General features: G+C 39.6%; 1 protein-coding gene across 1 annotated transcript; it reads left to right on the forward strand.

Moving 5' to 3' along the window:
* The first annotated feature begins 1,191 nt into the window (after positions 1-1,191).
* Positions 1,192-27,756, forward strand: LOC139701117 (uncharacterized). The gene is made up of 8 exons (XM_071599693.1): positions 1,192-1,656; positions 6,817-7,131; positions 11,519-11,636; positions 13,711-13,973; positions 22,219-22,470; positions 24,000-24,317; positions 26,782-27,003; positions 27,124-27,756. The coding sequence occupies exons 1-8, from the start codon at positions 1,192-1,194 to the stop codon at positions 27,754-27,756; spliced, it is 2,586 nt and encodes an 861-aa protein (XP_071455794.1).

The following is a 27,756-nucleotide window of genomic DNA, read 5'->3' on the forward strand; positions in this document are numbered from 1 at the left end:
ACATTTTTATGAAACAATTTTGTTACATTTCTTTAAATTATTATTTTCCGTCACCACCTGCACGTGTACATCTTGGACTACCATATCAGAACCTTAAATTCATCCGGCGTAAGGCATTCACCTTTGTCTTCTACCTCCCTACTCTATTTTATGGCTTAAAACTAAAAACTTATTTCAAATAAAACGATGTAGCGACCGTCAAGGGACAAGGCAAGACTTTGATAATTTGAGTAGCGCCAATGACAAATGAAACAACGCCAACACGACGTGGTGCCCTGTCTCATAGCTTCCACCTCGTACGTTAGCATTTTATAAAATACATTTCCCTTATACATACTTTTATGTACAATATCATTCGTAGCAGTCCACATTTACTTCTTTCCTAGGGACGTGATTTCTATTCCAAAGGGTTAATTAGAATCTTCACTTAAGGTTTCTCTTCTCATGCCATAATTTGGCTAGTTATATTGAGCTGACATCTCTGAGCAATATGTTGATTTCATTTAAGGATACTTTTATAAAATTCGATAACTGATAAATAATGTTCCTACTTATAATAATAGGCTCTAAAGTTCTCTGAGCACGAAAAAATACCCCTTTCCATTGATAGGTATTCCCGGATTGTGTGACGCGTGCTACTTATCGATAGCAATGTTTCGATCCCATCATCGGAGATTTCTTTAGGGCATTCAGCGAAGGATATGAAAGTCGACCTCACTAGATCTGCTATTTCACGCGGTACGGGATTCGGGTAGTAGTAGTAGTAGTTTTGAGGGGAGGCGACCGACAGCTGAGGTCATTTGCGCCATAGGGGATGGATAGGAAAGGATGAAGGGTGGAGAGAAACCCGGCGTCGGCATTAGCCTACTCTTTACGAAAGGCGCCAAGGGGTCCGCAGTTTAACGTCCCATCCGACGGACGGCGTACTCACTCAAAGTGCCCTCCACAAAGCACCTCAAGGAGGGATCGAGATACCTCTGAAAAATATTCAACACCGCCGGGATTTGAACCCGGGCCCTCTGGGTGGGAAGCCAGTGCGCTAGCCCCCGCACCATCTCGATCCCCCGGGATTCGGGAATACACAAACATGAGCAAACCAATTTATCACAAAGCATATCCCATAATAAAATGACCCAACCCCTACATCAATAGCATGCATGCATTCCCTAAATGGACGTCATGGAGACTTAAATGCTAAACAAAATCTTTCAACTCCTTCCACTCCAGGGGCGGCACTCCTCGGGACACGGGGAGAAGGGAAATCGCAAGGGCGGGGGAGGCGGGGGCGGGGGTGGCGCCGTCTGGGACTGGGTCGACCTTCCCTGGCTAGAACTCCTCGGCGGCGTAGGACGACCTTTTCGCTTCGGAGGGAGCGGCTCCCCGAAGAAGGAGGGTGGGGGGAAGGGGGGAGAGGGCGCTGAGACGCCCGGGGCCAAGGGGGGCGACCAGGAGGCAATAATGCGGTATTACCGCCTCTGGATATACACGTGCAACGTGGTGCTGCTGGCGGGAGCGGTTGGACTTGCCGTGGCCGCGGGGAGAGTGCTGACCGACGCCCGTCGCTCCCTCCTCCCGGGACTCGCTAACCTCTCGCTAACCGACCCGCGGTTGCTGGCCGCGGCCCTGGCGCTCGCGGCACAAGGCGGATTGCTGCAGGTAATGAATGACCCAGAAACTGGGTATGCACGTGAAAATATGAACAACCGGGACTGGAATAATTTTCCCGTGAGTCAGATATGGTCATAAAAAGAACAAAATATAGAAATACTTGAATGCTCAAGCCTTACTTGAATTATCCAAATAAATGTTGAAGTCATGAAAGTACCTTGTGTAATTTGAATCAAAGAACAATATTCAATTAGATTTCGATTCTTAACTTTTTTATGGTTCAGGTGAATAGTTAGCAAAATAATGACAAATGTCATACCAGTCTATCCAAGACGAAAAACAAGGTACGATGGAAACCAGACATTCCTTATCCAATTGTGATTAAGATATACCTAAAAACAGTAGTTGCGTCACAAACGAAAATGTGTTATTAGCCCCATCTTTTTACGGTAGGAGAGATCATGTCAATAAAATTCGAGAGATTAAGTGTAGATAGATTTAAGATGTCATTTTTCCCACGAACAATAAGGAATCGGAATGAAATTACGTTTGTCCGACGGCGCAAGGATGGGTCAAGGGTAGTCTGGTTTGTAATCACCTCCTACCATACCCCTTAGTGGTGGCTCGCTCGGTGCTATATAAAACTAAAACACTGGTTAATCTGGTTGTCCTCGGCAAGTGAACTACGGCTTTTAACGACTGATATTACTTCTTGTGATCAAACCAAGAATAAAGTAATTTGCAGTATTGGAAAGGATGCCGAGAAATGAATGGCTAACGACGGTTAAATAGGCGAAGAGAAGAGAGTAGACACATTTCCTCAAAATAACAAATGTACACGTGACACAGTAAAAATCAACGTAAAATAGAAATATTCAGGGAAAAAAATACTCACGCTATTATTTCTACGATAACGTTACCACTGTGTGGGTCTCGGTAGTCCAGGGGTAGAGTTGGACTACCGATGCGGGTTCGATTCCCGGGCAAGCCCCTCTGGGCACCCTAAGCTAAGCCCAAACGGTATGATTTTTCGGTCACCAGATATTCCTGGGAAACCATGCCGGCCCAGGGAAAGCTACTGCCCCCCCTACCCTGATGTGTGAATTTTCACAGGCCGTTGGGTTTAGAACTAGGTGAACTCTACCATCACCTACCAAACCGACCTTCGGCTTATTACTGTGACTATGGTTACCACTGCCTCAATTTGTGTAATCTCAATACAGTTTCTATCAACGAGAGGCCAAGTAGGGAAAGGACAGGGAGGAAGAACAGAGATGCTAAGGTGTGAAATAGTAGCGTTTCCCGAGCACCTCTCAAAGTTAGAGAGGAGTAACTGACCTACATAAACTGTGTCAAATAGCTATCTTTTTCCAGAATACCCACTTCATTCCATAACCTTTCCCAGATAAGCAAAATTCAGCTAGTTTTCCAGGTTTTCCATGCTGGGAGACATCTTGTATTATTAACACGGTGTCCCCGTTAAATGATTATTAAAACTGAGATTGGACTAAACGTTCAGCAATTCTGTATTTTCAGCATACATGTAACAGCACCATAGCCCAGTAAACTAACTGCGTCGATTGAGGCGGGATTTTTCACTCGCAAACGAATTTATTTTTGAAAAGGTTTCCATGCACTAGATGATCTTTGGGTCTGAAGATGCAGTGCATCTACATGTGGTCAGATATAATAGATACGCTACCATGCGGAAAACTTCAGTTATTTCATCATTGATATAAGTACCCAATAAAACCTGGCACGACTACCCCATCTTGCAATTTCGTTGAATCTTCCTCGGATTCTGCAATCGATTACTCGGTTTGAAGAGGCAAAAATGAAAGACCCCAGAGATATTAAACGGAGAATTTCATCTTACTGAGAGTTGGGGAAGTAACGGGATAAGGTCAATGGTTACTCAAAGATTAAAACTACCTCTTAAGGGTGAAAATTGTGAGTGAGAACGAAAGAAAGGAGTCCGAGAGGCACGTAAGACGGTAAATTCCCCCAGAGGATTTAATAGGATTTCACGTGGACCTGCGGAGCGTGCACTGAATGGGATATTAGTATTCAAATCGATTTTATAAACTCCCACCAGTTCATTCCACCCACGCACCCTCTCTCTCATTCTATCTCTCTCCCACTATCTACACCACCTAACCTTTCCCAAGAGCGGAAATCTGATAAACCTCCGGATGTTAGGCGAAACGGAGGAAATAGAGAATTGCCAATGTAACCGCGGAAAAGGGATCAAATCAGGGTGGAGATACGGTTCAAACTGCGGTAAAATGATTCTTTCTTTTTTTTCTAGGAACCGTACGTCTCGAATTTGCGCTCTATCAAATATTTAGCTTTCCCAAAAGAAAAGGTGAAGATTTCCCATTTGAAATATAAATCTACGAATGAGTTTTATTTTTCTTTTGATTAAGTTTAGCTGCCGCCAGACCATAATTTCTTTAAAATATGGTAGCAGAGCAAAGGATTGAGTTTAGACTCAAAGAAATTTACCAATTAGTCTTATTTTCATAATAGTATACTGTTTGATGAAACGAAAATTTGGTGAACATACATAGGTTGCGCATATATTTGCACTTGGTATAACTGATGATCAAAATTTTGAGGTATACGAGTAAAAATTGTAATGTCATCAGGCATAAATTACGTCTATACCATATATTATTTTATAACTCACAGAAAAAATCAATTTTTATTTATTTCTCCCTCTTTCGACCAACTATTTTTGGTGACACGAAAAAATTTCTATTTTGAATTAATTTAATTCTGGCGACTTATCAATGGTTTTCCATGGAACTTAATTATGTGGTAATTATTAAAGATAGCGAGTGAGGCATAAATGAAGTCATAATGCGTATAATCTAGAAAGGTTACATTGAATATTAGTTTTGAAAAGAATTGAAACTCATTCAAAACATTCCCTACGCTGACTTTTGAAATATATTAATGGGTCTCATAAAAGCATTCACATGCAAACATATAAACAACTGGAATTGAAGTGGTTATCAATAGAATTTAATGCACATAATATTATGTATGTTATTGAGTGTAGCTGGAAGGCACTCCAGTAATTCCCAATCCGCGCTCAAGTATTTTCAAATGCTTGATTTCAAAAATCGAAGTTAAAAAATATGAAAACTTTATCCACTCAGAATTTTTTATTTCAAATGTATCATATTTTGAACATATTTGACCAAACATTTAAGTATTTTCCCTTGAAAAAATGATTTGAATGCACAATCCAAACGATAATGCGATAACATTTATAATTGGAGAAACGAATTACACGACAGTAGTCCTCCAAGTGACTCTTAACAGAAAACGTTGTGACTATTGTAAATCTCGAGCGCTAAAAAGCAATAAGGAGTCTATGCCATCTTTACTTGAATTTTAGCATTGTAACATTGACGTCAGTATATTACTTAAAAAATATTTAATAGATAATTTAATACCATTACAGGTGTTCAAGTAAAAGTGACACAAGAAACCGTAGAATAAAATCAATCAAAAGATGCATTTTACAAAGCATCTCTAACTATCATTAGCTATATCAAGGACTCTTTAAGGGGGAAAATTTGAATTCAGGCAATAAGCCCGTAGAAAAAATAGCCTTGACTTGAAATACATAAGAAAACTGAAATAAGATAACTGATCGATAGCATGGACATTTGCGTCGGTTTGATGAGAACGATAATTCCCTCGAGCATTGCTGTACGATGTCGTATGCTCGCAATATTTTTAGCGCAGCGTTTCCTCCACCTTATTGCAAACATCTTCAACAGTGACGTTATTTTTTTACGCAAACATTTTATAAATCATAAAATAAATCACAGGAATTGCAAACATGGAGCAAAAGTCACTCCTCTACTGAAGACGCTTTTGGAAACATGGGAGAGAAACCGAGCTGCAAAATGTTGAAATTACAGCCAAACTGAAATTCAAAAAAGAACTGAATCAACTTAAGAAAGATGTTTCAGTTCTAAGAAAACCAGTATTTTTTTCTGGACTAGGATTAGCTAAAAGGATGAGATTGAGCTTGAGATACGCAGGTACTCTCTTTAAATACAAGACACAAATGGCTATACCGTCCAGTGCTCAGGGTTTGCGCAACTGCCACTTGAGTGAGAATCGTTATCTATACTTAACATGCCGTCGTTTAGTGTACAAGAATAGCGTGACCATCCATTTTCTCAACTTGCCTGGTTCAACAACCATCAAAATTTATCGTCACCTGAGTGAGACCTGCGGTGAGAGTGTTAAGGATGTGTAAAATGGGCGTTCGTGTGCACGTGTCATTTTAAACAAGGCCGAATGTCGTCACGTGACAACGAACCAATAGAAACAAGCCTCGCCACAGAGCAGCCTGGTTTTACAGTGGGCAAAAGTTACCACTACAGAAGCGTCCTCGGCAATCGTGGTATCACAGCGTCGACGTTGAGAAAAATGCGATCGCATACATTGAAAGAATCCTGTGTAGTAACAGAAATTTCAACTTTCTAGTGTAAGTAGCTCGTTAAAAAAAACTAGGTAATCTTAACATTTGAATGCATATAATATTCTATAGTAGAAAACTAATTAAATCAACAAATTAATAACGCCCTGTATTCCTCATGAATAATTTTTATGATAGTATTATTTGAAGGTGATTCACATGCATAAAAATGTGCATGATTTCGTATTTTTTAAATGAATATAAAAGACTGGCCATTCGTTTTCTAAAATTCCAGATTCTTTCCCGTCAAACACGCGGTACAGGTACTTTTCGCGATTTTTCTCCTGAGTGTTTAGAAAAAGAAATTAATTAGAGAATTTTATTCTTTAAAAAATTACGTTTACCTCATTTTTTCCAGAATTTTTGAATAACTTGTGTAATTCCCGAAATGTCCTCGAATGAGTGGCATCCGTGTACGTCTGCACTGAATCGTCATCTGTAAGCGAAAGCACCGGTTCGTTCATTTGAAAGATAAGAAACGAATTTTAAAAAGAGTTAGGTAATTTGCCTACAGGAATGATTAAAAAAAATGAAAAAGAAACGAATTATCATCGGGAGAAATTTTGAGGACGTGCACACCGGATTCCACATTCCACATCTGGATTCAATTTATTTAGTGTTTGTTACAAAAATAATATTGGGCCACCCTTCCTGATTACTTATCCTATCTAATCCCATTGCACTTTGCACCACCAAATCTCTAGGCTCTTGGGTGCGCCGGAGCCCTAAGGCTGAGCGAACGCCTCCTGCACGCCTACTGGTTCCTCCTCCTGGCCCTTCTCCTGGCCGACGCGGCTCTCGGCCTCGCCTGGCTCGTCCGCGTACACCGGCTGGCCGCCGACCTGCGGCCAGCACTGAGGGCTCGCCTCGCCACCGAGTACGGTGCATCGCCCGCGTTCACAGAAGCATGGGACACCCTGCAGAGGGAGCGGCACTGCTGCGGGGTCGAGGGCCCCCACGATTTCCTCCTCCTAAGGCTCCCCTCGCATCCTTACATGCAGTCCGCGTCACAAGGACAGGTAAGGACTCATATTCCCTTGGAGAATACCCGAGCTTCCAGTTTAATCGACCTCTTTCAGGCAATAAAAGATGTCTCGTGTTTGTTGTATCACTCATTCTGTATTTATGATCATTGTTCAAATTACCATACGTTGCAATGCTTTTGATTTACTTCATCTGAAATGATATTGAGTAGATTATGAAGAGGGCGGTTGATCTAGAAAACCTCCTAGAGAAGAGTTATTTATATTTATGAGCAAAAATAGTATTCTAACCTTTTATCTATACAAAAGCTGGTTATTTTAGATTTCAACGTAATCGCTCTGATCTATACAACACCGAGCACCCTTCAGTAGATAATATTATACTCTAGAGACAAGAGTTATTCAGAAGTAGTCACTACTACTGTATAACTATGGGTATACGTGATACCAAGTTTGAATTTTAAAAATATTACATTAGGGTGATCTTTGGATTTACTACTGAATGTGATAGAGAACTGTATGGGCTATCACTTTCAAAATATGTAGAGTCAGTCAATAACCTGGAAAAATTGGAAATGTTCGCGATGTTAGCAAGGCTAGCATTTGATGACCAGGAGGTATGTGGTCCGCCATTGTCTTACGTCACTAAAAGGCTGGAGATAAATAAAAAGTTATTTCTTTTTTTTAGCATGTTAATATGATAATTGATAAATAGAGTACTTAATTTTCTATAAGAAATCGTAACAAATTCTTGCCGAAAGAAGAATTTGTATTTTATGATTTTACAAAATTTATTTTCCGAACTAATTTAAATATTTCTTCAATAAAGCATCATTTGGGACTATAATTATGTAATTGCTGTATTTCCTAGTAAAATTCAATTCTCAAATGAATTTCTATGTTAGCTAAAACGATATTTAAAATTTTAAAGTTTGTACAAAAAAAGAAATGAATGTTGAAATATGAATAATTATATCATAAATATGCTAAAAATGCCAAAGTAAAAACTACAAAGATTGAAACAAAGCTAATTAGTTTTTTTCAAACTGATCACTCGACTAAAGATATTATATTAAGCTGACTTAATTAGAAGATATTTCCCATTGTTTATAAAATAGCTAAAATTAGTTCATTTTAATAAGGAATGCCCGAAGTTCAAAACGAAAAATTGTTAAATATTCATGCATAATAGAGATCATGGATAAAATTTCCACCTTCACAATACCAGTGGTTTTGTTCAAGTTTAACCTCAAATATAAAACTAGTGATCAAATTTTTTGCAGATAATTTAAAATATTTACAAACACACACACACACACATATATATATACATACATACATATATATATACATATATATATATATATATATATATATATATATATATATATATATAAATATATATATTTGTATTTATATATTTATATATATTTATATATATTTTTTTATTTTATTAGGTAATCTACCAGTTAAGGTGAATTTTTGGATGGACATAATTACTAATTAAATAATTTGTGACCCTTTGAAAGCCACAATATCCTACTTTACATCAGGTCCCTCTTCAGCTCTGAGTACTTTCTTCCTCCCTTCATCCCGTCCAACATCCATATCCTGTTCCTTCCCTTTCCTCTTTTGCCCAACATTCTACGCTCTATCACAGTCTTCAACATCCCACTGCCGGTCAACACCCCCTTCATCCACTTTTCCTGCCTCCACAGGATTGCTCCCAACAAACCCCTCTCTTCGCCCACCATATCAAGTACTTCCTCATTTGTTTTCTTCTCTGTCCATTTCACCTTCTCCATTCTTCTCCACACCCACATTTCAAAAGCCTCCAGTCTACACCTATCCTCCTGCTTCAATGACCACGTTTCCGCACCGTACATAGCTACGCTCCATATCAAAGTTTTTACGAGTCTTTTCTTAACATCCTTACTCAAAGTCCCTGTCATCTACTCCCTCCTCCTTGTGAAAGCCTCTTTGCCTAGCACAATTCTTCTCCTTACGTCCCTACTACTTTGACCGTGTTGGTCCAAAACACTACCGAGACACGTAAACTGTCCTACCTGCTCTAGTTTTTGCCCTCCTATTTTAATGTTAAGCTTAGCCTTTTTCTTTCTAGAAAATCGCATAACCTTTGTTTTATTAATATTGATTCTCATCCCATATCTGTCGCACTGAATTTCCAATTCACTCAGCAATGCTTGCAGCCCCTTGGCTGACTGACAAACTAAAGCTTGGTGATCTAAACCAAACTAACCTAACTGATTTTACGAATTCCCCGCCCACTCTCATTCCTACCTCGAGTTCTTCCCATGCCTCTTTGATCATTTTCTCTGCATACAGGTTGAACAGCAACGGTGATAATGGGCAACCCTGCCTTACACCCCTTCCTAACACTGCCCATCCTGACTCCCCGTTTCCCACCCGCACCTGAGCAGTCTGAGACATGTACAGGATGCGGATTAGCCTCCTTTCCCTCCAATCTATTCCTATTTTCTGCAATATACTCATTAGTTTTTCCCAATTCACTCTATCAAACGCTTTTTCGAAATCTACGAATATATATATATATATATATATATATATATATATATATATATATATATATATATATATATATATATATATATATATATACACACACACACACACACGAGGGTCATCCGGAAAGTAGTACCCGTTCGTGAAATAAAGACACAAAAGTAAATATTAACAAACATAAAAAATTTTATTTGAAAGAGGATACTTTAAACTACTTCTCAACATAATCTCCAAGCAAATTAAGGCATTTGTCATAACGTGTGACAAGTTTCTGTATTCCTGCTGCATAGTCCTTCGCCGCCAGCTCATTGAGATACGCGAGGGACCCATCTTGCACAAATTTTTGCATAATGCAGATGGTGTTTAACAATTTCATGAACAATTGTTCGAGAAACATTGGGAAAATGCTCACAGATGTCATCAATTGTGACGCGCCGATCGTTCCTCACGAATTCGTCAACTGAGCTCACCAGTTGGTCTGTAATGACAGACGGTCTCTCCGAACGCTCATCGTCGTGTGTGTTCCCCCTCCCCATGTTGAAGTTGCGACACCACCGCCGAACAGACGACTCGTCCATTACATTGTCTCCATACACCTCCTTTAATTGGCGATGAATATCACATGGGCGAACGTTTCTTGCATTGAGGAATTTAATCACTGCCCTCACTTCACAACTGGCGGCGTTCTCAATTTTTTTAAACATTGTAAACAATCATAGAAACAACACAGGCAATGCTAGCGTCACGCAACTTGGCTCAGAGAAGGCAGACAAGCCACTGAAGCTATCTGACCTCGTCCAGCGGCTACTCGCGTCGTCAGCACTTCATGCGGCACGAACGGGTACTACTTTCCGGATGACCCTCGTATATGTATAATCCATTATTCATACGAAGTTATATCCCGTGCGAAGGTTAATGCTATTGTTTTAGAGAACCGTCCATAATATATAGTTCTCTGAAACAATAGCACCAACCTTCGCACAGGATAACTTCGCATGAATAATGAATTATAGCATTTTTTCGGGCTTCTTCGCGATTTACGACGTTTCCTTAGTTGCATCGCATTAACAAATCGATTATGTAAAACTGAGAACAATAGAATTTTTAGTTTAATTTTTGAATTCCTCTTATTACTAAATACAAAGCCAACTCGGGTTCAATATGATGTTTAAAACAATTGCAGTACATTTTCCATGTACTTCTCTAAAATTTCAAATCAAAATTTTTATTTTTTTTAATTTATTTTTTCCCCTGAAAAGTATTTTATTCCATTTTCAAAATAAATGTTTAACATCACAGCTCCACTCAGGCTTTATTCATTTCGATGAAAAGAAAGATGATATTTGACATTTTCGAGTTTCCAAAGTAAAATATGCAGGTAAAATCCAAGGATCTTAGTGGTAATCGTGACTGCTTTCCATACATATCTATAAAATAATTTAAGAGTGAAAATTTATTCAGCATTCCAAAGCATTTCCAGAAAAATTTTCTAAGCTACCATGATCAATTTTAGACTTCTGAAACGTTTTGAAAAACAAATTTTCTTCGTCACCACCTTGTTCTTAGCGTATCACTATGAAGTGACAGCTAATAATAACCCATATTCCTGACATATTATTGTTTTGCCATAATTTTATTAATACAATTTGAAATGTAGAACAGACTTTAAACTCAATTAAACATGTAACTATGTAGAGCCCACTATTAAACTGTTTTTCCATATCGATTCAACAGCCAACACCATTTAAATTTACATTAGTTCCTATATTTCTAATGAGTTTCCAACGTGTTATATACTCCCTTTTTTCTGCACCTTTAAAGCTTAGTAGTAGCCTCATTTCATTCTACAGCGTGTCCTATAAAATCTCCTCTCTTACAGTCCACGACGGATGGGACTTCGCAGTCAGCTAACCCCCATGCTCTCCACAACCCGTTCATCCAACAACCTGCCGTTAACTTCAACGGGATAACATCTGCCCTCGATGGACCCACAAAAGGTAAACGACAGTTGTCAATCAAATGGAATGCCCCTTTAAGTAATCTTTTAATATTTACTATTTTATTAATACAGATCATGAAACATCCTTTCACACTTCCTACTGGCATATCTGCCACTCGTGCCTGTATTCCAACGTCGACCGCTATCGATTTGGTCAAATGGAATAAAATCCTTAGAGAAAATGCGATGTTCAATGAGGGATCAACACTTCAACCGTGACTGCATGAGTCTCAACGATCTACGCTTGGCATCTGGATTCGATCACCTTAATTTGAAGTAATAAAACCACAGTCAAATATTACGTGACTCAGCTCATTGATTCCATGCCTAAAACAGTTTTATGAAAAAAAGGGAGCATATTTTATTTCTCGTTAAGTATACGTGGTAGCATAAAAGACGAGGCAATGGTGTTGTGACCACACTGGGCAAAATAGTAACGTACTGAAAAGAGGGATAGATCCTGTAAGGAACATTTATATTTCACTGCAGAAGGAATTGCTAATTTAGCATTGAATATGAATAATACACAATCCTCAATGATTTGATAACACGATTCTGCAAAATATCATTCAAAATAAATACTCATTTTTATCCTTTCTGTTGCCTCTAATTATTTGGAAGGTAATTAGCACCATATGAAAAGCATCTCATCCTTTAATTACATTAGAGATATTTTAACTAAGCTTTACTTCACCGTGGCTTTCACTGAAATATTTACCGTAGATATACTCAGTAACGACTATTCTAACTCTGTAATGTACTTATTCAAAGAAACAATTAAAAGATCGATAAAAATGGCAATTTATTCATGCTTGATATGGCAGTCTTATTGCCCGTCCACAAGATATGCCCTTAAAGATGGAATGCTTGATAATTTTTATCAGAAATTATCACAATATTCCCATGTAACCACGATTTCATGGCCTACGAGGACGTTTCTATAGGCGTGCCTTTACCCCGCTGGAGAAACCGACTGATCCGTGCCTTATGTACGTTGTCACAAGATATTCCAACTTATTTGAATTGTCGCAACCACGAATATACATTTTATATTGAATTTTACACCTGCATAACGCCACCATTTGATGTCTAACTCATTTGACAATAATTTTCGATGAGTTCCAAACCACAAAAATGAGAAAATTGATGATTACATTGCTCTTTTTCAGTAAAATATGTCATTATATGCATTGATAAACGCTTCTCGCTATATCGGTGGCTAGACTCTGGGTACTAAACGGTCTAGCCAACTGTGCCTTTTTTAAAAAAAAACGTTTCCGCGTATTTCAAAATCAATTATATCTTTCTATTTACTCTTATTCCAGAGGGAATACTAGGTGACCGTAAAACTGAACGCACCTAGAATATTTCCTGGTTACTTAAGTACAGATTAGTCAATTTCAATTTATCCTTCGCCGAGCGTGCTGAAAAATATAACTAGTTAGTAGTGAGAAGGAATTAAGGTATTACCTTTATTTACGCAATGTTTTCGGAAGAAGTGTGTGTGTGTGGGGGGGTGGGGGTTCCCATTTCATTACGTTTCTTTAACAGGAGTTTCAGAATAAATCTTATGTTCTGTTTATTACTGCATTATTTTAGACGCAGTTTCCGAAGAAATGATGGCCTAATGATACGTTTAACATTATTTCCGAATTATTAAAGTTTCCCATTAAACCGTCAAAGAATGTTGAAATTTTCGTTTAATTTCACAGAAAGTATACTAATAAAATGAAAAAAAAAAACTTGTTTCATAGTTCATGGTTGAAATCATTTCTCTGTGTCAACATGCACCTAATTGAAGTGACACGTTGAGAAGAACGTATTCCTCGATCCTGAATACAATTTTTTTCTTGTTTTAGATAAAATGTCTTTCGGGGATAAGGGTTCCTAGTTGGTTTTGGGAGGGAAGCGGTATTTGTGAGGGGGTGATCGTTAATATCTTAAGGTTCCTCACAAAAAGGAATGCAAATACGTCTAAAATGGCAGTGCGTAATTTAAAGACGCCTCACAGAAGTGGCCGGGGCCTAAACCCAAGCCAAACTAATAAAATCTCGTTCCATTTCGTCGAACAGGAGACGTCGATCGAGGGCGCCGCCCTGACCCTGCGCAATACCTGACGCTGCCCGAGAGCTGTTGTCGCTGGGTGGTGCCGAAAGCCAGGGATAGAAACTACCAACAGGCGGCGGGGGCGGGGGCGGTGGGCCCGCTACCGCCCCCGCCGCCCCCACAGCAGAACAAGCAGACGACGGCCACAGATGGAGGGCAGGGGACGGGGAGCAGCGTGGTGCGGCTGCCGATCGTGCCGCAGCCGATACCCATCCCTCCGCAATCGCAGGTGAGTCCGCTCAATTGACGATACCCAACAGGATTGTCCTCAGAGCGGCGTGGAGACTTGTAAATGGGAGAGAAAGGTAGGGAGGGGGCGTGGACTGCTGAGGCATGAGAGTTCCAAAAACCAAAACGGTTCCTAATACTGTGGGGAAAGAATCATCTCTATGTGTTGTTGATTCTCTTCGGTAAGGATAACCCAAGTAGCATAAATTACGCAACTACGCGGAAGTGTAAATATTCTCAGGTATGAGATCAACAGTCGTTGTGACCGCCACTTGGACTTGGAAATTACGAATCTCTTTAGATGGGTGAATTTTCAAACCTTATTTGGCTTATGCCTCTTTTCGCCAAGTATAGTATTGTTGCTTCTCCGAAATTTCCCCTTTGGAAAAAAGAGGCAGATAACTCACAGTGAGAAGTGAGGTGATAAAAATGCATTACATGTGCATATTTCGGTACGCACATGAATAACGCATTACGTCACGCACTCACCGGTAAACACGAATAAAAGCAATAGCTCACTTTCTCCATCATTCTGCCACTTCTACTAGCCGTTCCAAATAATGGAATTTGATATTGAAAATAAAAATGTATGTTTCAATTATTGCTCCCGGAGGTTTCATTTGGTGGGATATTTCCGTAATGCAATACAACTCGAAGGTTGTAATATTTCGGACTGAAATTTATTTTCAACGTTGAAATTTGAACCTATTCCGTCTTATCCTCGTTTTTAGGAGAATAATTCCGTATGGATTAATCCAACTTGAAATATGAAATATTTTTATTCGGGAGCAAGTGAAAAAATTTTGCCCTCGGCGTTCGGCAACAAAAAAAGTCAGTAGCAGCTTCCCAAAATATGTATCGCGAATCCCCGGTGAAGCACTGAGTTTACAACAGAAGAGACTTTTGGAAGTTAAAAAACTCAGAACGCACAATGTAACAAGGAAATAAATACAAATTATAATGAAAGAAAAAAAGAAACCTAATTATTTTCCACACATTTTTATTCGGTGCTACTTTCGACCCATAGGCGTCATATTTTCCATTACCTGAATGACGCATATGCGTTGAAACTAATAGTACCGAACAAAAGGAAAAATACCTAGTATTCTTCTTTCATTCAAGAGGAATCTCCACGCAGTCTTGCCTGATACCATCGAGCGCATTAAAAACTGTAATATTTCATGATAAATGTTATTCTAATAATCACAGTCGCAACAACGCATATGCATTCTTTCTAAAGATTAAAATCACCATGAAAGTTGTATTTTTTTATTAAATCTGTCATTTTAGAGTATTGTACTCTCTGCACCAACATTTCTCACATTAGAAATCTGCAAAAGTCGCTACAGTATTTTTTCAATCAATATATGGTTTAATATAACGCATTTTACGATTGAGAGAAACGAAAAAGGTTCAAATCGTGATATGGGAAATTAAATTAGTATGAGAAATCACAGTTTTTGAGTTAAATTTTATTACTGAATAAACCAAGCACCGACTGAAGCCATTGGGAGTAATAATCTAAATCCTACATATTCTGAGTTTGATTATTAGAATCCAATCTGTAGAGAACTTATTAGAATTTATCGTTGGTGAGAGAGTGCTTTTATGCATGTTTGACTCCTACATATTGGTATTCGAAAGAAAATATGCACAAATCATAAACCCATTTTCATACAAATATACTCCTCAAAGTTAAGATACCTACTTATGTCTCCACAACAAAAAAGTATTTATGGTTGCAGGAGGCATGTCAAATAAAGCTTATGAATTATTGAGATAAACCATCACTACATTTACCAAGCTATCAAGTTATTTCAAATCTATCTGATTTCACAACCACTCAAACACAATAATGAGCAGCGAAACCAAACGACTTCATTGACATGGGAGTTCATCTATTGATCTAATCGATATGCCTGCTACCGTAACCACTCGTTGTGTCCATATCCCTCATTTACTCGTCATAAACGGCAAATCTAATATTTTAATAGGGCTGGAGCACTAGATATACACGCTCGTTTTTATTATTAGTAGTCTACCGTGTAAAGCCTTTACCAGTATGTACCCCGTTCTTTTGCCTGCTCTCTGCGGTGAGTGATTGTCGCTTCCGCCGCGATTTCAAAAAGATCTCAAGCTCTGTCTCCGATAACAGTTTCTCCTTTGTCGTCTGCGTAAGCTTGATTGTGCCGTAATCTCCCGATCCGTGAGACAGAATACGGGTCACTGACATTCAGAAAAAACATTCGCCGACTCCATCTGAGAGCTTGAGTAGGTGAGATAATATTTTTTTCATTCATTTCTCGTCTAGATATAAATACGCTCGGTGTCAACTACCGTAACCCTAAACTTCGTGAGCCTGTATACTTATAGATCACTGGCGTGCCGAGGAAACTCCTAAAAATTGACTATATATAAGTACATTTTCTAACATACCCTATTTCAATGTAAGATATAAGAACCAAATGTGATGCGTTCGAAAGTATAGCATCCAAGTTTCCTAGCTATTTCATAACTCGAATAAGAACCCTTAAAACCTCAGTTATATCTTAAAATCATCAAAATATTGGAAATCCTAAGCAAGAGAAGAACTGAAAAACTAACGCTAATCAACTATTTTGCAGAGAAAAACTATTATGTCGCATTTTGAAATATGTAGCTTGTTATTTATGTGAGAAACTTACCTATCCCGCTAACGGTCTTTAAAAGTATAGAACCCAACGCCACAGGGATAAAACCACTGTCGAACCTCTCTATTAAAACAAGCGGAAACGTTAGGTGTAGCACTTCATTTTGTGGAAAAATCCCATTTAAATTTTACATGAATATCATCGTTTTCATTCCAAATAGAACCATCATTATTGGAAAAGGAACTGATAACAATAAAAAGAGAAGAGGAATGTTTTCAGAGCCACAGATTCCTAGTTGAGTGTTCTATGGAACCCGGGAATAATGGCCAGTCTCGCTACAAGCAAGAGCGTGTAAAACCGGAAGCATCTCTCATTCCAGCAGTTCTCCTTCCCCGTCCACAGATCCACCATCCCTTCCCTCGTTCCCGGCAGCAAAAATTCATCAATCGTTGAATCAATTGAATTTCCTAGATCCCAAGCACTGGCCTCTGGGCAAGAACTGGCTCCTGGGCCCGCAGAGCAAATGAAAAGACTCCAAATTGTCGGAGATTTCAATTTCATGAAATTTCCATTTTTCCCCAATTTTCCCGGAGACATCTGAAATCTCCAGTGAATTCCTGCCCCCTACCCCGTAGCTTGTTCTCCTGGACAATGGTGACCATCCTCATAGGACGGGCTGCCAAGACATTTCATCGTTGATAATGAAAATATTACCTTCAACCTATTACAAAATATTACCTTATAAACTTGCGGACCGGTGTGACAAACACTCCAACTCGGATGCCTAGGAAGGATTCAAACTCAGACGGAATTTTTTTTACGTAATTTATTTCTAGGGAGGCAAATGAATTTTCTAAGCATCCAAGTGATAAAATAAAATCAATGAGACGAGAGAGAGTTGAAGGATTACTCGTGAACAAATATCCTTTTCGCGGCTAATCTGAGCAAAAAAAATAATCGGAAAAGCAACTTGCTGCTAAACTTGAATTCGTCTCTTTCTCTTTGTGTGTGTATATCTCATTTCCACCACTCTTTCTCGGATGGATATTTCAAAAGTACCCAATCTACCCTAATCCTCTTTCCTCAAGAAATAAAGTTTCCAAATCTAAACCTCTATGTCACTTTACTAATCTTTTCTTTCCGTCGTCAGCCGGAATCTCGGTCAATAATCCCCTCATTCCTACATTCGCCTCTTTTTCTCCCACAATACCTCACCTAATACCAATTTCCGTGAATACCGTTATACCAATGTCCACGAAAATACTTATCTTCCAACTATTCTTAGCTAGGCCTTTTTGTTAATAGGTTTCCTCTATTTTTTCGCTTTTTTCTTTCATTTCCTTGAGCATCCCATTAATTCAGTTTTCTTAGGATTTTATCTTCATTCCGTACACCTCATGTATTTCGGTAATGGGATCAGCAATAGCTGTAATTCCTAGGTTATCAAACCACAGCTTTAATGTAATACCATCAAAGCTGCGTGGGCCTGTCGTAGTCGGTTGGTCCAATATTCCATGCTAATATCACTGACATCCACGAATCGAAGCTCAAAACTACGCGCCCTTTGGTTATTTGTGTGCGCCAGACAATGATGTCTGTTTGGCTTCACAACCTGAGCTAGGTAAACTCGCTTCCCAGACCGATGTGCTAAATACCTTCGTTTACCGGATCGACCAAGACCATATCGGAATGAACAGACCAATATGAGGTACACTGTTGAAACGGGCATAATGTCTTTGTCTCATAAAGCATTTTTTTTATAGATCTATTCTCCGGATTCAGCTGCGATATGTGGCTCTCTCTGTCTCTGTGACCGAAGCGTAATAAGTTTTCAGGAATATCTTTTTGGTTTTGTACCGTTTGAAGTTTATATACCAGTCATATCACTGATTACGCCACTTTCAAGTTAACAACTGCTACAATTTAAAGGATTTAGATGGTGCGATGGCTAATGTAATGGCTTCACACACAGAGAGCACGGGTTCGAATCCTCGCGGTGGCAGATTTTTTCAGTGGAATTCCTCACCATACTTGAGGTTCTTCGCGGAGATCACTAAAGTAAGTGCGCCATCCGTCGGATAGTACGTTAAGCTGCACAACTTGCGCCTTTCGTTAAGAGTAGGCTGATACCGATGCCGGGGTTTTTCTCCACCCTTCTTACTATTCCATCTATCCCTAATGGTGCAAATTACATTAGATTTCGGTCGCCTCCCTTAAAGCTCGTTATACTAGCTGCTATAATTGTTAAAACCGTGTTTACAAAACAAATTATGATTTTCTGCAGGACACATTTACTTACAAACATATTTTATTTAATATGGCGAGCCTTTCGAGGAAGTTACGAATTTTGCTTCCGAATACAATGAGTTATGCTATGAGTTAATGACGATGAGACCTCTGAATGAAAGAAAGAATGAATTCAATAAAATTTACACCTAGTTTTGAATCAATCTGTGGAAATATTAATGTTTTAATAAGTTCTTAGGTATAGTATTTTAATCTTCTCCTAAATTCTAGGAGCTGTCATTTCTCAAATTTCTTCCGTTTGTGAACAGCTGAAAGGGGAATTGCCTCCAAACACAATATATCTCCTGAGGCAAATATATCACGCGCATTTGCAAATCAATACGCCATTTATCCACGTTTCGTAGAGAAAATGAGTGGAATTCTAATGAAAGTAAATCATTCCTTAAATTATCTCAGCTGAAGATGGTGAGAATTTATGTCAAGCGCCTACGATACAATACTGATGGTATAAAACGGAAAACGGCTGAAGTGACTAAGTTGATCAAAAAGGGTTAATACGCGGCCTTAACAAGAGGATATTGTAATTAATTTTTTATCCATATGAAAATAACTTATAACAATATCTTAATTAACACACATCAAACTGCTAAGGTTTTTTGAGGATCAGCATCAATGCTTAAATGACACCTACGAGGGTCATCCGGAAAGTAGTACCCGTTCGTGCCGCATGAAGTGCTGACGACGCGAGTAGCCGCTGGACGAGGTCAGATAGCTTCAGTGGCTTGTCTGCCTTCTCTGAGCCAAGTTGCGTGACGCTAGCATTGCCTGTGTTGTTTCTGTGATTGTTTACAATGTTTAAAAAAATTGAGAACGCCGCCAGTTGTGAATTGAGGGCAGTGATTAAATTCCTCAATGCAAGAAACGTTCGCCCATGTGATATTCATCGCCAATTAAAGGAGGTGTATGGAGACAATGTAATGGACGAGTCGTCTGTTCGGCGGTGGTGTCGCAACTTCAACATGGGGAGGGGGAACACACACGACGATGAGCGTTCGGGGAGACCGTCTGTCATTACAGACCAACTGGTGAGCTCAGTTGACGAATTCGTGAGGAACGATCGGCGCGTCACAATTGATGACATCTGTGAGCATTTTCCCAATGTTTCTCGAACAATTGTTCATGAAATTGTTAAACACCATCTGCATTATGCAAAAATTTGTGCAAGATGGGTCCCTCGCGTATCTCAATGAGCTGGCGGCGAAGGACTATGCAGCAGGAATACAGAAACTTGTCACACGTTATGACAAATGCCTTAATTTGCTTGGAGATTATGTTGAGAAGTAGTTTAAAGTATCCTCTTTCAAATAAAATTTTTTATGTTTGTTAATATTTACTTTTGTGTCTTTATTTCACGAACGGGTACTACTTTCCGGATGACCCTCGTATAATAGGATATTCTTGCCCAACTGTCCCTGAATTATACCGAATAAACGTGTGGTACGTCCTACAAAGCCAATGGCAACTCTTTTCTTTGGCAAACAAATTTTAGAATCCCAACCTGCTAATAAAATTTAATTTTAAGCTTGATGTCATCATAGAAACCACCGCACAGCTAACATTTCTTCTCTTTTGTTTATTCATAAATCCTCCTAACCAATTATGGTGTTTATCCAACCACCTTTACTTAGTTCATGAAATGAATAAGAATATAGTCGTAGGGTTTAAGTTGCACGGGAATGAAGAAGATAACGCTGTACTCATTTTTTGTTTAAATGATGGTTATTTATGTATGCCGCCGCATACCAAACCGATTAAAGTTTTCCAAGGGTTGTCCAAATGGCAAGTCAAACCACTATCAAAATGTAACGTGCGTCTTTGAAAATGAATGTCTCCTCTTCACAAAAGAATCGCATGAGCCAAGAAATTACATCACATAAGATAACAACAGTTTTATTACTCCAGTAACTTATTGGTTCCGAGATCCTTTTTTCTTAGAAATTCCAGGGTTCGAAGGAGTATTTCAAGGAGTAGTTTCCAATCTCAAACATAAAAATCTCTTAATATTAGTGACACAGGATTTAAAAATTATCCTGTCTAGCCTATGATTAAAGTGGTAAATGCCTTAAGAAGGAACGCATCATAGCAATATTTACCGCGTTTATTTTTACGCAAAAATACATTAGCAGAGTGATAGCAACGAGGCTCTGAAAAATATTTTTCATATGCTAATTAAAGAATATCATGGCCGATCATTTACAGTATACCGTCAGCATAGTGGTAATTATTATAGTTATTAGAAAAGGTCTATGTAAGCATTTTCCCAGCAATTATGAAATATGTAAAAAAGATATGAAGTCACCCCTTAATAAACACGCTATTTTAATTTACTACAGTTAAAGGTTTTTGATTTGGACCCGTATTAAGATTGACTGGACTGATTTGAACTGGGAATTGTGAATACACTATATCAAAAAGAAATAAATATATACAGAATCTATCAACGGATAATATCATTGGTAAACAATTCTAACATTATTTTTCCTACATTTTACCTCATAACAATCTCACAGGAGTTGAATTCTAAGATCGGTTGATAGCATTCCCTTGATATACTCTATCCCCACTAATCTTTTATTCCTACATATTCTCTTGGGAATCTACAATAGGGAAACGGATAGATACCATCATTAAGAAAACATAATGTATCTGAAAATAGATAATACCATCAATAAAAAAGATTTGATGCCATCGGATAGAGAAAAATATATCACTAAGGATGGAAAAAAGTCACGCATGTCAAAGGAATGCGTGATTTAAATAAAAATTTGACGAAACTGGATGCCTTAAACAGATGGATAAATGCCACATGCATAATATGAAGCTACTAAGGAAAACGAAACAGATACCCAAGTGGAGTATTGATGAAAGAGTGAAGCTATCAACAATGGGAAGAGAAGAATACAAGAGCAATGCCTTCTTGAAGATGATCGTGCATAGGCAATGAAACTTATAATTGTGAACAACGAACAAGGATGTGTGCTCCAACCAAGTAGTACAATAAAATAATCAAGAACCACGGAAAGAAGAAAATTTGCAAATCGACCCCAGCTCAAGAACACCGAAAAAGAATGCAATGTTTTGAGGAGCCGAAACATCGTCGTATGAAAATAATTCTTTCGTGGAGATACATGTAAAATACATATTCAAAATAATACGTTCCGGCATTCCGCACGAGAAGCGCTAGGAGTACTTACACCATATCACTCTTGATCGATATCATTTTAAAGATGAGGTTGCTCATCCCACTAGTTTTAACCGATTTCAACGAGATCAGGAGCCACGCTGAATTGGGGATTTTCAATCTCATAGAATTCATCGCCCACACTGCCACCATGTCGAAATGGGAATGAGACAATACAGCGATGGAAAGACGCGGGAGATGAGGAAGACGCTACGGACAACTCCTTGGGGCCGCTAGCGGGTGCTAAAAGCCAGATGGTTCCTGGTGGGCCGACGAATCCCGTGAACACGCATCCAAACCAGGTGCCGGCCACCCCTGCTGCGGGTGCAGCCTTAACTAGCCGCAACCAGCGCACCCAACAATCATCGAAAGGACACGTGGTGAGAATTGGTCATTCCTAAATATAAACTGAATGAAGCGCATGATAAGATGAATGCAAGTCTCCAAATGCATGCCTCTGGAGCATCTACTGGTCTAATTTCTATACGATGACTGCAACGCAAAGGCTTCCGAAAAGAATTATCATTTATTTATATACCTTTACACAGCATAGGCAATAAATAGTGATGGAAGAACTGGTAACTTATATATTAACCATGTTTTACTTTGTTTAGAGGAATGAAATAGTTTGCATGAATGTTGTAAGGTTAATTATGGTGCAAGAACGTTATGCTACGCTATGTTATTTTTCGTATAAATGTCGTTGCTTCCGTAAGCATGGGATATGCATGAGCGCTTAAATAATTATTTAAGTACATAAAAACCATTTGTGAATGTCTTACTGCCTATATTATATATGTAGAGGTAAAAACTAGTTATTTTAATTTTGGATATTTATCAATTGTATTTAATTTCTCACTGGTTAAAACATCGTTTAGGAGTGATAAATTGTATTAACTGTGGATTAACATATACTAATTAATATATGTCTCAAGACCTGGGAGGTATTTCATCAAAATTACAAAACATTAAGAAATCATAAATTAATTCACGATATCAATGTCTCAATGGGATGCCTTAAACATATGGGAAAACGCCAAACAAATAATAAAAAAGGTATTAAAAATCACATGATGACTAAATATCTAAATAGAGAGCAAAGAACGTTTACATTTATAGAAATTCATCTAACTTTACATTCAGATCACACGTACCCCTGACTTTTTCCTTAATTCAGGTATGAAAGGTCTTATATTACATGAGATTAGAGATTGCATTCTCTTACTGACCGAATTATCATCTCTTGTTGAATCTAGCAAAATCAATCTAAATACTAAAACCCTTTCCTTCCATTCGATTGCGTATAAAGAAAGAATAACATGATAATATATTCAAAAATCAACACCGGTTAAACTAAATAACAGTAAGCTTTGGTCCAACAGCAGGATCATTTTGTCGCGAAAACTTAACAACAAACAATATCCACGCATAATAAACAGAAAATCATACAATTACAGAGCTGGTCAATTACGATTGTTTCCTCAATTCAACTAATTCCTCTAATTACGATTTTTTCTTCAATTCAACCAATTCAACTAATAGAAAACACTACACAAAGTGCCTTCTTTCAAAAGTTTTAAATAAATTATTTTTTATTGAAAAACCTGACAGGCTGGCGAGACTTTCCTCGAAGGAATTTTTGCATAGAAAGAATTTTCCAAAATTCCTGTAAGTGCTATCTCAAGAATATCCCTCACTAAAACTTCACGAGTTTAAAGCGGAGAAGTTACCTCTTTGCCCCGGCTAAATCAAAGGAATAAATTCTTGTCTAATGAAAACGCAAAAACTACGAAAAAAGAGAGCTTAAATAGGAACGGTTAGCGAAATTTGATCAACACCGAAGGCGAATCTAGAGTCAGTCCAGAGTTATGAACTTTCTTTCTCTCTCATTCTCTCCCACCTCCGGCAGATACCACCGCCTCCCCCGGAAATGTCCCCGCCGGAAGGGATCGCCGTCGGGGTGGGTCCCTGCCACCGCATCGGGGCCCTGGCGGGGTTCGAGGGCCAAGCCCCACCGGGGTCAGCCTGGGTGCCGCTCTCCGTGTTCATGCCGTCGTCGTCCCTGACGGCCCACTCGCCGTCCCAGCCGCCGACGCAGTCCCCGCACTACGGCGTCCTCACGGGAGAGGCCTTCGCCACCGGGTGCGAGGCGCGCCTCCTCACGTGGCTACGACAGAGCGCGGACGGACTTTTCGTGCTCGGATTCTGCGTCATCGCCTTCCTCAAGGTACGTTCGCCCGGGAGGCACTTTGAGGGTGCCACGTCGTTTATTCTCCGTAGCGTTTACGATCTTATTTGACCGATAAGGCACTACTTCCTGGGACATCCCTGAACGCAGCCAGCGTCATTGGTATCACCGGAGGAGGTCAGACCACAGTTAAGGTTTGTGAAAAGGTTCGCACTAGTGATGGCCTAAGCCAAACGTGAAGCGGTCTCTCTCGCAGCTAAAAGAGACGCTGTTCTCATAGCGAATTCCCGTTTCGAAAATCAAACTCAGTTTTTTTTAAACATCTCTTTTTCCGATTATTTCCAGAAGCTGAGTAATTTCCGCCAATTTCCCGAATGTTCCATCCTTTTCATTGAGAACTGCTGATTCTCACATCATATTCTTGATTTTTTTATTTGAAAAAAATGAAATCAAAAGTTTTAAAAAATTAGTGACTTCCTCTTTTTTTTGGTAAAATGTGATAAACAACGTAGAATATCAGCCGAAATGTGAGGAAAGTAAGAACTGGGATTTAAAACATGAAATAATATTTACTTCTTAAATCGCATATTGCTCTTTGGGCACTGGTAAATGACCGTTGGTATGAGTTAAACCAATTAATTTTACGGGTGAATATACCGTAAAATTTATATTAATCTCAAATAATACGTGAATAGACATTCAGTATCACCGTATGAGCAACAGTATCATAGGCTGCATAGGCTGTAGTATACGAAATAAGGAGCTATAATGGATTTTACTCCCGAGGATTACTCGCAGGAACAATTCAGATCCTATTTAATTCGCAGAATACCATTGATAAACATTAAACTGGAGAAAAATATACTTAAAATATACTTATATTAACCACATCAAAATATATTTACGTGTCTGACTTGCACACTTGAATGAGAAAATCTTTTAAAATGGGGCTCCTTAGAAAAGTAATCAATACAAACAAATTAAGTTGGTATTCTCTTCTAACTATGCCATCCTAAATTCTTTACATTGCAAGCCTCCCACACGCAAGGCCAAATACTCATTCGCAAACTCCTCATTCCTCAGAAACCCAACATCCTCTCTCACAGTATATATCCTTCAGCATACCTCCACCTTCCTACTTATCCCCGGCCCACCGCTCTAACGGCGAACCCCAGTTATCTCGCCTCCTCATTAAATCCAAAACCGCTTCATCCGTTCTCCTCAATGCCCAGCTTATTAGTGCCAATCCTCTCCAGACCAAAGCGTGGGTCTGTTCTTGAAAGCCAAAATTAATTGAGTGTACTCCATTACCCAAACTATCAAATATTCTCCGATTCGGAATCAATATTTTTATCAAGCTTTAGAACACATTGAGGAGAACATAGTCCAAAGTATCTACACAATTTTGAGACGCAATTTTTTCTTATTTTAATATAATTATGATAGTAAACTATTTTCAACGTGTTTATGTATCTCACCATTGGTGTAGATATTAGTTATCCTTGCCTAACCTTAATCTTCTTGACTACGTGTTATTTAACCCTTGTACAGGTATTTCAGGGATGAGGAACAAAATTTCATTTAATATCGAAGCATCACAATATTAAGATTACATTTGTTTCTAATAGGATTATTCCTATACAGGACTCATACTACTAATTTCTTTCATTATAGTTTTGGGTAACTTTGGCGGGTTACACAAAAGAGCTAGACATTTTAACAGCGTTCACTGCTTAACAACTTTTTAGCGTTTACCAAGAGCTATTTGTAGTGCACTAAAAACGCGTAAATAGAAAAAATTAAGCAACAGAGTGTGGAAATGGAGTCAATTACGATCCTCCAACGTTCTCTGGAATATAATTATTCGCCAGATATTGACACTTTCATTTAAATCTCTTTTGTAGAGTTCCAGTTTTCTCTAAACTGCTTTATGCTGTAAGATACAAAGGATACGTCAATCAACTTCTGTGGTATTAACAATTAATTTACGCAGGCATTTTAAATTCATAACGTACAATCACAAATGAATTTAATGAACTTTATCCTCAGCCAATGCCTGCCAATTCTCCACAAATATTTTTTGAAATAATCAATGACGGTATCGAATGGATGCATACCATATCAAGAGCATAGTGTAAAAAACCAAACGGTCATGAGGAATCCATAGTGAAACGGTGTCTTATTCATTTTCTTTCCAAACAATATATGTAATCCTGAAACTTAGAGAAAATGTTATCATTCGAGCTTTTATAATTATAAGGTACGGAATGACTATACCTCTTCCTCTATTTTGTCTTTCGAGGAGCCCCAGATCAATCTAAATGCTCGATGACGTAAAAATGGATATCGGGAATTAGGGAATATACGTAATGAAAGGGAAAACACTGCTGTCCTAGTAACCAAAATGACGACAGTATGAATGTCAGCGAGCCCTTCTCGTTTTCAAGCCTGCCCGACCCAAGATATTAACGTTCCCTTCTCTCTCCACTCCAATCCAAAATAGCTCTGCTTTGTCGGAATCCTCCGCTACGAGATCCGGGAGATGGTGCAGAAGATAAGACTGCTCCGCGGGTGCGGCGACGAGGAGGAGGGCGGCGGTATCATCAGCCCGGGAGAGCGGATCTCCGTGAACGGCGACGAAGACGATGAGGACGGCACGGAGGGCGATGGTGGCGTGGGGGCGAACCTGATCGGGAGCGGCGTCGCGGGACTGGGCGGAGGTGGTGCCGGAGGAGGAGGCGGCGGAGGGGGAGGAGGAGGCGGGGGAGGCGGGGGAGGCGGCGGAGGAGACGGCGGGGGAGGAGGAGGGGGACTGGGGGCGGGGGGTGGAATCCTGGGCCTCCAGGACCCCTCTACCGTCGCCTCCAACCGGAGCAACTCGGTCACGACGACCTTCGTCGAGGGATTGGCGCCACCACCCCCGTCCGCCCACCAGCCCCTGGGCCCCCAGCAGCAGCCGCCCCCACCGACCATCACGCACAACCACCTCGTCCACAACCACCTTCTTCTCGGGGGGCCCTCCCTGCTGCAGCCTCCGCAGTCCCCACAGGCCAGCGTCCCGCTCTTGCAGCACCAGCACCACAACCACGTCCCCCTGCCGAGACACCTCCTCCTCCACCACCACCACCACCTGCACCACCTCCTGCTCGCCGGCGGAGGGTCCTCGGGCGGAAACGGTGGGGACTCGACGGCCCTACCCATGGATGCGGGCTCCGATAGCCTCGAGAGCACGCCCGTCCACAGGAGGTCCTCGACGGTCAGAACGAACCTCAAGGACTCCCTTCAGAACAACAACGATGGCACCGACTCCGACACAAACAGCAACTGCGCCCTCATCGTTGACAGGGGGAGCGAGCTGAGCAACGCGTCGCCCCCGTTCAATCTGAGGTCCTGCTCCGGTCCCAACGGCAACAATAACGAACTCCACGAGCTTCAGGAGCTGAGGAAAAAGTCTGTCTCGAGGCAGACTCAGATCTGA

Source organism: Hetaerina americana, unplaced genomic scaffold (assembly GCF_022747635.1).
Source record: "Hetaerina americana unplaced genomic scaffold, ioHetAmer1.1.p SCAF_11, whole genome shotgun sequence".
Classification (NCBI taxonomy): Eukaryota; Metazoa; Arthropoda; class Insecta; order Odonata; family Calopterygidae; genus Hetaerina; species Hetaerina americana.